General features: G+C 45.9%; 1 protein-coding gene across 1 annotated transcript; it reads left to right on the top strand.

Annotated features, from left to right (window-relative positions):
* The first annotated feature begins 7,750 nt into the window (after positions 1-7,750).
* On the top strand, positions 7,751-12,913 carry LOC128870082 (uncharacterized). The gene is made up of 3 exons (XM_054112680.1): positions 7,751-8,272; positions 8,405-10,062; positions 12,169-12,913. Exons 1-3 carry the CDS (start codon positions 7,751-7,753, stop codon positions 12,911-12,913), a joined length of 2,925 nt encoding a protein of 974 aa, XP_053968655.1.
* The last annotated feature ends 1,809 nt before the right edge of the window (positions 12,914-14,722 follow it).

Genomic DNA, 14,722 nt, shown 5'->3' with positions numbered 1-14,722 from the left:
GGAGGGTTCCCAGGTTTCAGTAGTGGGACCACTCTCCTGATTTCCACTTGTCAGGAATTATGAGAGTGGCTATGTGGGAGTCCTACTCCCAACGAACCCAGATTTTTCAGTATCAGTATAATAAGTCCGTCAGGTCTAATGGCTTTTGACGCTTTACCATTGTTGATGGCCACCTGAACCTCTTCACTGGAAAAAGTTAGTGACGCACTGTTGTTCTATAGTTTGTGCAGCCGTCTGGTGGCACGACGCTTGGATCTGTCGATCGGTGGATGCAATATAAATTTGGGTCCGACGAACTGCGATCGCTGAAGGTGATATCCACCTTATCGTTGTACTTTATCGGGTTTGATAGGGTCCTTACGGTGGACCAGAGCTTACTCACACCAGTGATGATGTTGCAGGTCTTAAAATGCTCTTCCCATTTAGTCCGCTTATGTTGGGTGATCAGGTACCGAATCTCCAAATTAATACCCCTTATGGAGGATCCCCGCATAGGACGTATGTCCCTGATCCTTCAAGCGGGGATGAAGCGAGCCGCAGCAGCTGTGACCACCTTGCGCGATGCGCGTTGGCGTTGGAGGAGAGCGGCGAAGGTGTCCTCGGCAATTTCCGCGAATGTGGCCCAATTAGCTTTGTTAAAGTTAATATATGACCGGTGATCCGCGGAAACAAAGTTGGCAGGTCTCTCAATCGAGACGGTATTGAGCAAGTGGTCTACGGTAGGCCTCCCCCACTGCCTCGCTCGCGATCCTTTCGGTGCACGTTGTAGCCACCTGGGTGATCAGGGAGGAGCCAACGTGCAGTTTTGTCTTTTGGACCGCAGCTATCTTGATTCTGTGACGTCTCATGAAGTCGACTATCTCGTCTATCTTACTCATGAGTCCGTTGCAGTTTAATTGTACTAGCTTTAAACTCCTCGGAGTATTGTCGTAACACGGGGGGTGAGGGACGCGTGATTTTGTCTGCGTTGGTCCTGCTATGCGTTCCGCAATAGTTGTTGTGGCCTGATGTTGACGGGCGGCCGCGCCACAGGGGGCGGTTGCGGGTGCAGAGCTCTGCAGCAAGGAGCAACGTAGTCACGTGTCCACTCACGTGTGGTGCGCAAGCCAGAGCACCTTCGAAAGTGGCACCAGCCAATGCAAGAATTACACTTGACCGATGTCAGGTTCCGAGAAACACTATTTTGACACACTGAGCAGATTGTAGGGGGACAAAGAGCTGCTGGATCGTCGCTGCCTTAGGGTTGGAGCAAGAGGGTTATGCTCCTACTACGGCAGGCACCTTGACGCTGTGCAGGGGCTTATTCGAATCTAAAACGGATCTAAACACCAGAAGGAATTATTGTGCAAGCGATAACTAACCCTGATGTCTGGTACCGCGTGAGAACGATGACCAAGAGCTACCACTTCCCAATCCACGGTGTTATGCGTCATCGTGCCCATTGGATGATTTGCAGCCAGGCGGAAAATTCGACTTCTCAACACCGGGCTGAATTGAGGAGTATCTGTGGCCTCACCGCTACAAGCTGGCGCGCGGGCTTTTGAGATTGCCAAATAATTTAAAGACTGCTGAGCTTGCCTTGTCAAGCAGGTGGTCGTACAGCCCAGATAAACATAAGTAAAAACAAAAATCAAAACCAAAACAGATAAAAACAACAACAACAACAACAACAAAAAGGGCAGCCTCAACGGCTACACCTTCCAATGTGCCGGCACGTCAAACTGCCGCCACAAACCAAACCTTACCGGTAAGGAGCCCACAGGTGCAACACAACTCCCTCATTGGCCTTCAACCCTTCAGCTCCTATCCAAGTGCGGAGACAAACCAGCAGCTCTTGGTCCCCCGCACAGTCTGTTCCGTGTGTCAGACCAGAGTTCCTCGGAACCTGACAACAGTCAAATGCAATTCTCGCAATGGCTGGCGCCACTTTCGAAGGTGCTCTGGCCTGCGCACCACACGTGAGTGGACACGTGACTACGTTGCTCCTTGCTGCAGAGCTCTGCACCCGCAACCGCCCCCTATGGCGCGGCCGCCCGTCAACATTAGGACACAACAACTATTGCGGAACGCATAGCAGGACCAACGCAGACAACATCACGCGTCCGTCACCCCCTGTGTTACGACGATACCCCGAGGAGTTTCAAGCTAGTACAATTTAACTGCAACGGACTCATGAGCAAGATAGACGAGATAGTCGACTTCATGAGACGTCACGGAATCAAGATAGCTGCGGTCCAAAAGACAAAACTGCACGCTGGCTCCTCCCTGATCACCCAGGTGGCTCCAAAGTGCACCGAAAGGATCGCGAGCATGATAACGGTGGGGGCCCAGCGTTTATAGTCCACCAAGCAGTGCAGTATCGCCTTATTGATGAAAGCATCGACCGCAGGGACAGCCAGGTCGATCCCGGGGATCCCCGCATAAGGGATCTCAATTTGGAGATCCGGCAACTGGTAGATCAACACAAGTAGACCAAAGGTGTAGAGCATCTGAATACCTGCAACTTCACCCCTGGTGTGAGTAAGCTCTGGTCCACCGTAAGGTCCTTGTCGAACCCGGCGAAGCACAGTGACAAGGTGGATACCACTTTCAACGGTTGCACTTCGTCCGATCAAAAGAGATGCGCGAGCTATTTTAGCCGGCAATTCATTCTGCTTCCTACGGTCGACAGATGTAAACGTAGTGCCATCAGACGGTTGCACAAACTGACATACAACCGTGCGCCTTTTAGGATTTTTCACAAGGGCTTTAAATCTGTCCCTGGCCACTCTCATTATCACTGAGAAGTGGAAAGCAGGGATAATGGTCCCACTACTGAAACCTGGGAAACCCTCCAACAAAGGGGAATCTTATCGTCCGATAACTATCCTTTGCCCAGTAGTGAAGACACTTGAAGCCCTCCAACTCCCACTCTTCACGAAACACCTGGCCCAAGCCACACATCAGCACGGTTTCCGACGAGTGTATAGCACCTCTGCACTCACTGTCATAAACACTCGGATCCACCGTTGGTTCAACCAAAACCACACCTGCGAGAGGACTGTCCTAGTAGCGTTGAACCTGAAGAAGGCTTTCGATACAGTCAGCCATTCCTCGCTTCTAGATGATATTTATCAGTCGACCCTCCCGCCAGGGCTTAAGAGGTGGTCCGCAAACTACCTGAGCGGTCGTCACTCGTCAGTGATTTTTCGAGATCAAACATCAAAGCAGAGGAAGACTAAGCAAGGTGTACCGCAGGGTGGTGTCATTTCTCCCTTGCTGTTCAACTTCTACATCTCCAAACTCCCCCAATCACCAGAGGTAGTCTCCCTGGTCTCATACGCTGACGGCTGTACAATAATGGCGTCGGGCAATGACATCGATGGCCTGTGTTCCAAAGTGAACAACTACCTCACCGACCTTTATCGCTTTTTCACTGCGAGGAGTCTACCACTTTCCCCCACTAAGTCCACGGCGACCCTCTTTACCACCTGGACAAAGGAGGTCAGGCTGCCCCTTAAGGTAAAAGTCGACGACACACCAATTCCGACGGTAAACAATCCCAAAACTTTGGGTGTAACCTTCGACAGTTTGCTCTCCTTCTCAGCGCACACAGCCGCAGTTGCCACTTAAGTCCAAAATCGCAACAAGGTCCTCAAATCGCTTGACGGCAGCACTTGGGACTAATACAAAGAACTGTTGCCATCGACATTTAAGGCTATTGGTTGGCCGGTTCTGAACTATGCTGCGCCTGTCTGATCGCCTGGAACTAGTAACACGCAGTGGATAAAGCTACAGACATGCCAAAATACTGCCATTCGGACAGCGACCGGTTGCCTCCTGATGTCACCCGATCAACACCTTTACAACGTGGCACAAATGCTCCCAGTAATGGAGCATAACAAACTGCTCAGCAAGCAAGTCCTGCTAGGATGTTACCGCAGGTTTCACCCCTGCAGAGAACTGCTTGAACCTGAGCCGCCTCCCATTCACGTCAGGAGACACCTCTTAAACTACGCCGACGAAATCCAGGACAAAACTGACCGAAATTTACACTGTAACACTGGCACAATTATGTTCTGGAAACTTTAGCAAGTTAAACTCCTACTTATCCAGAATCGACCCCGACATACCAAACATATGTCCGGCATGTGAGGATACCCCGCACGACACTAACCACCGTTTCATATGACCTCTAAAACCGACTCATCTAATACCCCTCTTCCTCTGGACCCATCCCGTCGAAACAGCATGTTTCTTGGGCCTACCTTTAGATGAGCTAGACGAAGACGACCGGTGATATGCCCTACACTAGCGGGGCTTTTATTACTGTTAACAAACAAACAAAAAAACACCTGGACAAAGGAGGTCAAGCCTCAACTTAAGGTGAAAGCCGATGATACAGCAATTCCGACTGTAAACAACCCCAGAATTTTGGGAGTTACCTTTGACAACTCGCTCTCCTTCTCATGGTCCTCAAGTCGTTTGCCAGCAGCACTTAGGGCAAAGACAAAGAAATGTTGCTGTCGACTTTCAAGGCAATAGGCTGACCAGTGCTAAATTATGCTGAGCCTGTCTGGTCGCCTGGCGCCAGTGATTCGCAGTGGGCGAAGCTACAGACCTCCCAAAACACTGCCATAAGGAACGAGACAGGATGTATAATGATGTATCCCATACAACATCTTCACGACGAGGCCCATATCCTTCCTGTAGAGGAGCATAAAAAACTGCTCAGCAAGCTTTTCCTGCTAGAGTGTTACCGTAGGCCTCACCCATGCCCCATGAACATTGATGGCCAAGCGAGACCAATACCGTACCCGCTGCAAAGCGGCAGATCATCTCACAGGCACCCAGTGCTAAGAGGCAGCGAGCACATCCACTCCCTCCTTCAGTACGGCCCAGGAAGCGGCGGAGTAATCCTCGCCCGACAACCCCGCTGGATAACAATGAACACCATACAAGCTACTGATAAGGCATCCGGTTGACAGTGCTGCCCAGAAATTACCCTGCGGAGACGCTAGGGCAGATATACTTAACTGTGCTTCACGAGGCTATAATGGATGAGGTCATCAAAGGATGGACTCACCCGCTGGCCTTCTGTGGGAGTACTTCAGGCCGGACGTACTACTTGAAGACTGCAAGGATAAGAAGACCGCGGAGTGGTCAGCAGGCGTGGCCCCTAAGCTCACGGTGTGGAAAGACCTGCAGCTTGACACGAAAAGAGGAGACAAAAAGTCACAGTGTACCGGCCGAGAGGCGCAGACAAGTCTTCGGAATATGCAGGAGGGTTGCTGAAAGCTCAGAACAGCGACTTGAAAACTGAAGCGTGGCGTATTCTGAGCAGCGACGTCGAGGATGGAGCGCTCAGGCTTAACCTGAGCATTGACGAGGACTAGTACGTAACCGTAAAAAGGACGGGCTACCGACGGAATTACCGGTTCAGCTCTTTCACTATGAAACCATGGAGGCAGAAGGCTGCCGGGGTAGGGAAGCCCAGCTGGAACAAATGGTTACGGACGAGGGTAGTGATGCTTCTGCAAAAATGGTCGCAACGTCTACCTACCTCCTCCTGATGGGGAACCCAAGCAAGCCACTGGGCCAACACAGTCCATGCAAGTTACTGGACCAGCCCAACCCAGGCAAGTTACTGGGACGGCCGATATCCCCACGACACCAAAGCTGAACGGGCTGGACTTAGATAAGCTCGAGCTAGACAAAAGGGGCGAGAGCGAGTTGAGGCCCTCAGATGCGGACGCACCAGGGGAAACCCGAAAAGAATGACCCCGGGGCTAAAAGGGCCAGGTTAGGGGCCTCCACAACAGCAAAAATTAGGTAATTCGGGATCTCTCGGAGGAGAGACCTAGAGCATGCGTAGTGTTAAGTAGAAAAATTAACTATTTTTGCATTACAGAGTTCTTCAACCGGGACTTGTTTGCGATCCAGCAACAGCCGCAGAGAAATCATAATGGCGTCAGCGTACTTTGCGGGGGATAATAGCACCGTTCCCCCAGATGAGATACGGAGTTGGTATGCTATTGCAACAAAAGAAACTTACCACTTGTTACGCCAAATGGCTTAGAATTTTAATTTTTAATTTAATTTTATATATTTAATTTAATTTTAATCATTATTATAATAATTTGTTAAATTCCATAATTTCTCATAACGTTTCAATATTAAGCTTACTGTTTTCTAAAATACTGTTCAATTTTCGTATATGAATTTAAAAATATCACTATATATGTATAAACACCTATATTACATAAACGTAACAGAGCAATACATATTTACTGTAATTACATAAATTTGAACTCAATCCGTTAGGCTAAGACACTATAAAAACTCGAATTTAGAAATAAATAAATCACTTGTGAAGTTACCACCGAACGCGCTCGCATTTTATTTAACAGGCAATTGTTGTGTTCGCGCATCCTTCCCACGTAAAATAATTCATCTCAAAAACGCTTGAGATTTTTCATGGCGCCCGAGCAGGGACCTGATGCGTGAGGCAGAATATACTTTGAACATAAGCAAACTATTAAGGGAAGTAATTCCAAATACAAAAAAAAATAATAATAAATTGGTGAACATAATCGGAAATTATTTCGAAATACACAAAACAATAAACATATAAAAACGATAAGTGCTTTAATTAGTAACAACAATTGCCTGCGCGGTCCGTTCACAAGCAAAACAAAAAGTCGTCTCGCAAACAAAAAATTAAAAAAAAATTTAAAAAAAAATAACAAAAAAGACAGCAAAACTAATATATGTACATACATATGTATATGCATATACAAAAAGTGCACAGTGACAACCAAAAAAGTTAAAAAAAAAAAATATATAATAAATAAAAAAGAATAAACTACAATACACAGTGCAAAGCTGAAACAGTGCGGTGCTTATATAAACGGTCACAGTGATATTTCGTCGCCCTCGTGTATATATCACTGTCCGCTGTCACAGTTCTCGCAGTTATTGCCATACTCGCCGCTGCTCTCATCACTGTAACCGTCGCTGCTACTCTGGTCACTGCTGCTGCCGTCATCGCCCGCTGTCGCTGCAATCCCTACCGCTGGTTCTGTCGCCGCCAGGAATGACCTGCACCTGCATCCTTTGCAAAAGGAAAGTCAAGGCTTGCAATAAGCCTATACAGGTAACAAGTGCAATAAATTGAAAGTTGTGGTTGTTGTTGATAAACACTCTCAATTTTTTGCATCCCCTTTTCACTTTCTTGCATATATATACATACATATATGTACACACTCCCATATGTGTACATGTACCATATATACAATTATCTATACAAATATACGTATATAAAACTCCGCGAAAGTGAAACAAGGGTACGTTGGGATTTGATAATAAAGGGTGTGACCTTAAATGCGAAATCGTCAATAAATTTAAAAAACAAAATTAAAGAAATTGAAGACCTTTTTTTCGAACAATAAGTTCAATTAAATTATTATAAAGTTAAATAAATTTTTCGTAAATACGGATTATTTACAAGGAAATAATTTAAACAAAAATCGATTTTTCGCAAATCTGTTGAACAATTTTCGTAGTGTTGTGCTACTGTGCTTGCTCATCCTTTCGTGGCCTGACCACAGCCTTGTCCAACAGCTATTTTTCGTTTTTCTGATTGAGATTTGTGCAGGCTATTCAGCCATCTTTTCGTTTTCGTTTTTTCAGCCACAAACTCTCACAGAAATTTTTTCGTTTCTGTGGACATTGAGCAAATTTTTCGGGAGTTTAAATAATTTAACTCAAAATGAGCAAGCCAAAGACAGCAGTTCCAAGTCTCTCTCCAAGTAAGGAGATTATGGAATTGAAATCACTAAAGCGCCAGCGAACTGTTGCGAAAAATAGTATAGTGCGCATAAAAACGGGTCTCCTCGATAAAACAATGTCGTTAGATCCAATTGAATTGGAGTGTCGACTGGACATTTTGAACTCTCATAGCGATAAGCTTATGAAGTGTCAGTCGAAAATTGAAGAAATCGACGAGGAAGACATAGCCCGTGGGGAGTTAGAGGACCTAATAGTGGAAACTAAGTCCGTTATAAAATCTATTCTGGCGAGAAATAAATCGTCAATAGCCGAATCATCCTTTGTTGCACCTCACAGCTCGCGACTACCGAAAATGTCGCTACCGAAATTTAAAGGGGAATATTCAGAATTTAAAAATTTTATGAGTCTGTTCGAGAGTTTGGTGCACAACGATCCTACAATCCCAGACATTGAGAAATTTAATCACTTGGTTAACTGTCTGTCTGGTGAAGCTTTGGGAACGGTAAAGGCCTTCCAAATGTCGGACGAAAATTATTCGAAGGCGTTGGCTAGTCTCAAAAAAGTTTATGACAATAAATGCTTAATATTTTTCGACACAATTTCCAAACTTTTTGAACTGCCAACTATCCCAAAGCCATCTGCGCTTTCATTGCGCACAATGATTGATACAGTGTCGGCTGTTTACGACTCGTTGCTGTCGTTAGGTGACGAGAAAAACATCACAAACGCTATCATAATTCATCTGGTAATGTCAAAAGTTGACACCGTTACTCGGTCAAAGTGGGAGGAACAGTTGGATTATGATAAGCTGCCATTATGGCGTGAGTGTGAGGCAGCATTAAATAAACGCTACCAACATTTATCTGCCGATGAAGCCTCAACGTCGAGGCTCAAGCCGTCAAGCAGTCACAGCATTCAGAAACCCCACCTTCATGCGGGAAGGACGAAAGCTGCCTTAGTGACTTCAAATATAAAACAGCCGGTGTGTCCGCACTGTAAATCAAATGATCATAGTATACCCGCGTGTCCTACTTTTAAAACTCTCTCTGCTCAGCAGCGATTTGAGTTTGCTAAATCAGTCCCCTTATGCATAAATTGTTTGCGAAAGGGGCACTCAGTTTCAAAGTGCAAAGCGGATCGGTGTCGTGTTTGCAACCGTTCGCATCACACGTTGCTGCACCAGTACCCTGTATCCTTTGCAACTGCACCACAACTTTCGACCTCGCATGCCATGCACACGACGAGTACGCCAGATCGGGTTATGTTGGCTACAGCCGTAGTCAACGTAAAAGGTAGCTCCGGAGAGTACCTTGCTGCACGAGCCTTGCTGGATTCTGGATCTCAGGTGAATTTCATGACAGAGGATTTGGCGCAGAAATTACGAATTCGTCGCGAAAGTACGACCTTAAATATTATCGGCATCGGAAATGCAACCAAAAAAGTAAGGACGAAATTAAATACATTTGTAAAATCGCGGGTCAATAATGATGAGTTTTCGGCACAGTTTTGGATAATGCGATCCATTTCAGCCAGCCATCCAGATCGTAACGTAAATATTAATGGCTGGAAAATTCCTAAAAACATTAGCTTAGCGGACCCAGAATTTTATAAGGCTCAAAAGGTAGATCTTTTGTTAGGTGCTGAAACATTTTTCGAGCTTTTAGCTGTAGGCCAGATCAAGGCCAGCTCCAATCACCCAACATTGCAAAAGACACTTTTAGGCTGGGTTGTGTCTGGCAAATACGCCTCCAACCAACGTCCTCCTCCCACAGTCAGTAGCACATTATGCCATACTGAACAAGATCTAGCAAATATAGATTCCATTGTCCAAAGGTTCTGGGCGATGGAAGAAATACCTTCAGGGGCTAGTTCGACAAAATTCACACCTGAACAAATAGAGTGTGAAAAATTTTTCGTAAAAACCACTAAAGTTTTGCCTTCAGGAAGGCTTCAAGTAAGACTGCCTTTCAAAGATGACCGTAAGTTACTCGGTAATTCCTATGAAACCGCGTCTCGGCGGTTTCAGGCCCTGGAGAGAAAGACCTTGAAAGATCCAGAACTTCGTCAAATGTATCTGGACTTCATGAATGAATACATCGAATTGGGTCACATGAGCCCAACAAATAATAAGATCCCGAGTGAGCCACACTACTTCATTCCGCATCAATGCGTTCTTCGGCCTGAAAGTACGACGACTAAATTACGTGTTGTTTTCGACGCATCAAGTCGTACCTCTTCTCAAATTGCGTTGAATGAAATCTTGATGGTTGGGCCGACCATTCAAGAAGAGCTGTATTCAACACTTCTTCGTTTTCGTTTGCATAAATATGCATTTACGGCGGACATTACTAAAATGTACCGCCAAATTCTCATGCACGAAGAAGACAAAAACTTTCAGCTTGTAGTGTGGAGACGGCATCCATCTGAGCCACTTCAAATCTTTCGACTTAACACCGTAACATACGGCACTGCGCCTGCTCCATTTCTCGCTACACGGTGTTTACAAATGCTCAGCGATGCCAATACACATATGTATCCACTCGGCTCAAAGGCAATAAAAAGAGATTTTTATGTAGACGACCTGCTTACAGGATCCGATAATTTCGAATCTCTAGATCTTATTAGAAGTGAGGTAGTTAAAATATTAAACTCGGCAGGATTCAATTTATCTAAGTGGTTTTCAAATCACCCATCATTTTTCGATTGTGAGAGTTCTGAGAAGGCCTTAAACTTCAATCACACAGACTCCACAAAAACACTTGGAATCCATTGGTTGCCGAAGGAAGATTTGTTTCGGTTTGTCTTAAATGACAACTTTACCAGTTTACGAGCCACTAAGCGAAACATATTATCAGTTTCGGCTCGTCTTTTCGATCCTCTTGGTTTACTTGCCCCACTAGTTACCAAAGCAAAAATCTTATTGCAAGAGCTTTGGCTGCAAAAACTAGATTGGGATGAGTCGATTCCATTGCACCTCGACACCAGCTGGGAAAATTTCAAAGCCAATCTACTGCAGCTACCATCAATAAGCATTCCTCGGTTTGTACACACCGAGTCGAGTGCAAGCTGCCAAATTCATGGCTTTGCCGACGCCTCAATACGAGCGTATGGCTGCTGTATATACATACGTAGCCATTCGGCTGGTGGAACGAAATGTACGCTGCTTACTGCAAAGTCTAGAGTGGCTCCGCTGAAGACTAAATCTCTTCCGCGTCTAGAGCTCTCGGCAGCCCACTTGCTGGCCAAATTATGGTCACGAATAGCGCCAATGTTGAGTCGGCCAATTGAAAATATAAACTTCTGGACAGACTCCGAAATTGTTTTGCATTGGATCAAAACGCATCCATCTGTACTACAGACCTTTGTTGCAAACAGAGTGTCCGAAATCCAAGAGTTGACGGATAAAGCTACTTGGCGACATGTGCCAACTAAGCAAAATCCCGCGGATCAAGTGTCTCGGGGTTGTAACGTGGACGAATTGAATAATTCTATCTGGTTTAGCGGTCCACAGTTCCTCCTAGAAGACCCTGCGTTATGGCCAACAAACACCCACTTCCAGCTCTCTCCAGGAGACGAAGCATTAGAGAAGAAACGGAATGCAACAGTTTTAGTTGTTCAAGCAAATGAATCGCATCCAATTATGGAACTCACCAAAAGAGTATCTTCTCATCAAAAACTGCTTCGTATTGTCGCTTACATATTAAGATGGATAAAACGCATTAGAAACCCATCTGCGACATTCACACAAATGCTGACGGCTGAGGATATTAAATTAAGTTTCCTCAAAGTCATTCAGGTGGTTCAACATGTTGAATATGGTGAAGAAATTATGAAACTCACCAAAGGTACCACCCTACCCTCAAGTTTGCAAAAACTTAATCCATTTTTGCACAACTACTCGGAATTGTCGCTGTCGTTTAATTTACTCCGAGTAGGAGGCCGCCTATTAAATGCGCCTCTCCCATATGATGCCAAGTTCCCACTGCTCTTAAGCAAGAACTCGCACTTCGTTACCACATACTTACGGTACCTACATTTTCGAAATCACCATGCTGGAGCAAAGGCATTGGTAGCGCTTCTCCGAGACCGCATTTGGCTGGTCAATGCTCGAGAAGCTTGTAGTCGTACCGTTCGAAACTGCACACACTGCTTTCATTATAAGCCGAAGCTGCAATCCCAAATAATGGGAAATTTGCCTGCCGATAGGCTTCGTGCACTACGACCCTTTCTAATATGTGGAGTAGATTTTTGTGGTCCCATATATACTACATTGAAAATACGTGGTAGACCCCCAGTAAAAACATATATCGCAGTGTTCGTTTGTTTCACTTCAAAGGCAGTACATTTAGAACTAGTAACAGACTTGTCTTCTAATTGTTTTATTTTCGCCCTAAAAAGGTTCATTGGACGCCGAGGAATGCCGCGGAAAATATATAGCGACAACGCCACCAACTTCGTCGGCGCCGATCGCAAGCTTCGCGAGCTGAGGGATGCTTTCGAGGCCCAACAACCGGAAGTACAGAAATACGCAACGGACGAAGGATTCACCTTCGCCTTTATACCACCCAGGGCACCGCACTTCGGCGGGTTATGGGAGGCGGCAGTGAAGTCCGCCAAACACCTTCTCGTGCGCGCAATCGGCAACGCGCTGCTCACCGCCGAAGAACTACAGACGCTGCTCGTCGAGGTCGAGGCCGTACTCAACTCGCGACCCCTGGTACCACTGAGTCAGGACCCGAACGATGGAGAGGCCCTAACACCAGCGCACCTATTAGTTGGGTGCCCCCTTCGAGCGCTGCCACCAGCCCAAGTATCGATGGACCCAATGCGTTGCTGCGACAGATGGCAACTTGTCTGTTGTCTCAAGCAACAGTTTTGGCGACTGTGGTCCAGGAACTACCTGTTGGGTCTTCAACAGAGGAACAAGTGGTTGCATCCGAAACGCAACCTCGAGCTGAACGACCTCGTCCTGGTTCAGGAAGACAACACACCACCGCAGCAATGGGTGCTCGGCCGCGTCGCCGCAATCGTAACAGGGCAAGACGGCAAAGTCCGCGTAGCAGACGTGGCAACCAAAGCGGGCGTAATTAAACGCCCCGTTCACAAGCTCGCCGTACTGCCATCAGACGTTGAAGGACCATGAGCCTTTCAAGGTGGCCGGTGTTACGCCAAATGGCTTAGAATTTTAATTTTTAATTTAATTTTATATATTTAATTTAATTTTAATCATTATTATAATAATTTGTTAAATTCCATAATTTCTCATAACGTTTCAATATTAAGCTTACTGTTTTCTAAAATACTGTTCAATTTTCGTATATGAATTTAAAAATATCACTATATATGTATAAACACCTATATTACATAAACGTAACAGAGCAATACATATTTACTGTAATTACATAAATTTGAACTCAATCCGTTAGGCTAAGACACTATAAAAACTCGAATTTAGAAATAAATAAATCACTTGTGAAGTTACCACCGAACGCGCTCGCATTTTATTTAACAGGCAATTGTTGTGTTCGCGCATCCTTCCCACGTAAAATAATTCATCTCAAAAACGCTTGAGATTTTTCACCACTCCTGTCGGGATGTGACGACAATGCACACAACCAGGCGTGGGGGAGTACCGACTGCCACAGAAGTCGTAAGGCCCTACTCTAATTCATAATAAGCAATGATTTGGAGGATGGTTCCACATGTAGAAGTCCACACAAGTGGGGAAAATTACTGATCGCCATTCACTTGGGAGTGGCCAAGACGATTCTTCTACATATGGTTCAAGCAGCTCACAACTTCCGGAATTAGCCCAAGTATCCTCTGGGTAGCTTCCGAACACCCGTAAAAGAGCTCAAATTCGGTGTCGGATTTGTTGTGGGAGAGAGACTTCGTCGGCAAGTACTGTCGTTCACTCCGGTGGACGAACGCCTCACAATAATCCGCATCAAAACGAAATTTTTTAACATCTCGCTTATTTGTGCCCACGCTACGACGGAAGAGAAAGACGATGCCAAAGATTCCTACTATGAGCGCTGCCCCCGCCACGACATAAAAATCGTGCTTGGCGACTTCAACGCCAGGGTGGGCAAGGAGGGAATTTTTGACTCCACAGTCAGAAAATTCAGTCTGTACAACGGAAAGAGGCTGATCGATTTCGTCTTGGCTCGAAACATGATAGCACCAGATTCCAGCATAAAAAGATATACCAACCTACCTGGCTGTGTCCTGATCGAAAATCGCGAAACCAGAGCGATCACGTTGTGATAGAGGGAAGACGCGCTTCTAGTGTATTGGATGTACGAACGATCTGAGGTCCCAACATCAACTCTGATCATTACCTCGTTGCAGCCAAACTGCCCACACGCCTCTGTGCAGCAAAAAAACGTACATCTACCTACGCAAAGAATGTTCAACATTGAAAAGCTGCAATCACAACAGCCAGCCAGAAGGTTTGCCACTCGACTCTCCCTCCCGCTCTCAGAGAGTAATGCCCAACAAACCGGCGTGCTCGAGCAATGGAGCAACATTTCTCGTTCTCTACGTACCGCCGCCGAAGAAGAAATCGGTTTCCGGCGAGCCCGAAATAACAGTTGGTACGACGAGGAATGTCATGCTGCCGCAGAAAGAAAAGATGCTGACTACAGGGCGCAACGCGAGTCGAGGCGGATCTCAACCGAGAGATAAGAAAGGAAGAGAGATGTATCATCAGACAAAAAAAAAAACGAGAGGCCGAAATAGATGAGTGCGAGGATCTTGAGAGGTTGGCCAATAGGAACAATGCTCGAAAATTCTACCAGAAATTGACGTCATCGATCTTAACAACCGCGCTGTTAGTTCTGCCTTCTCCAAACTGGACGTATAAACGTATGGCGTCCTAACGTATGGCGCAGAAGCTTATACGATGGCAATATCCGATGAAGCGACGCTTGGAGTTTTTGAGAGAGAGATT

This window comes from Anastrepha ludens, chromosome X (genome assembly GCF_028408465.1).
Source record: "Anastrepha ludens isolate Willacy chromosome X, idAnaLude1.1, whole genome shotgun sequence".
Classification (NCBI taxonomy): Eukaryota; Metazoa; Arthropoda; class Insecta; order Diptera; family Tephritidae; genus Anastrepha; species Anastrepha ludens.
The sequence above is the reverse complement of the archived record's forward strand: the minus strand, read 5'-3'. Positions and strand labels throughout refer to the sequence as shown.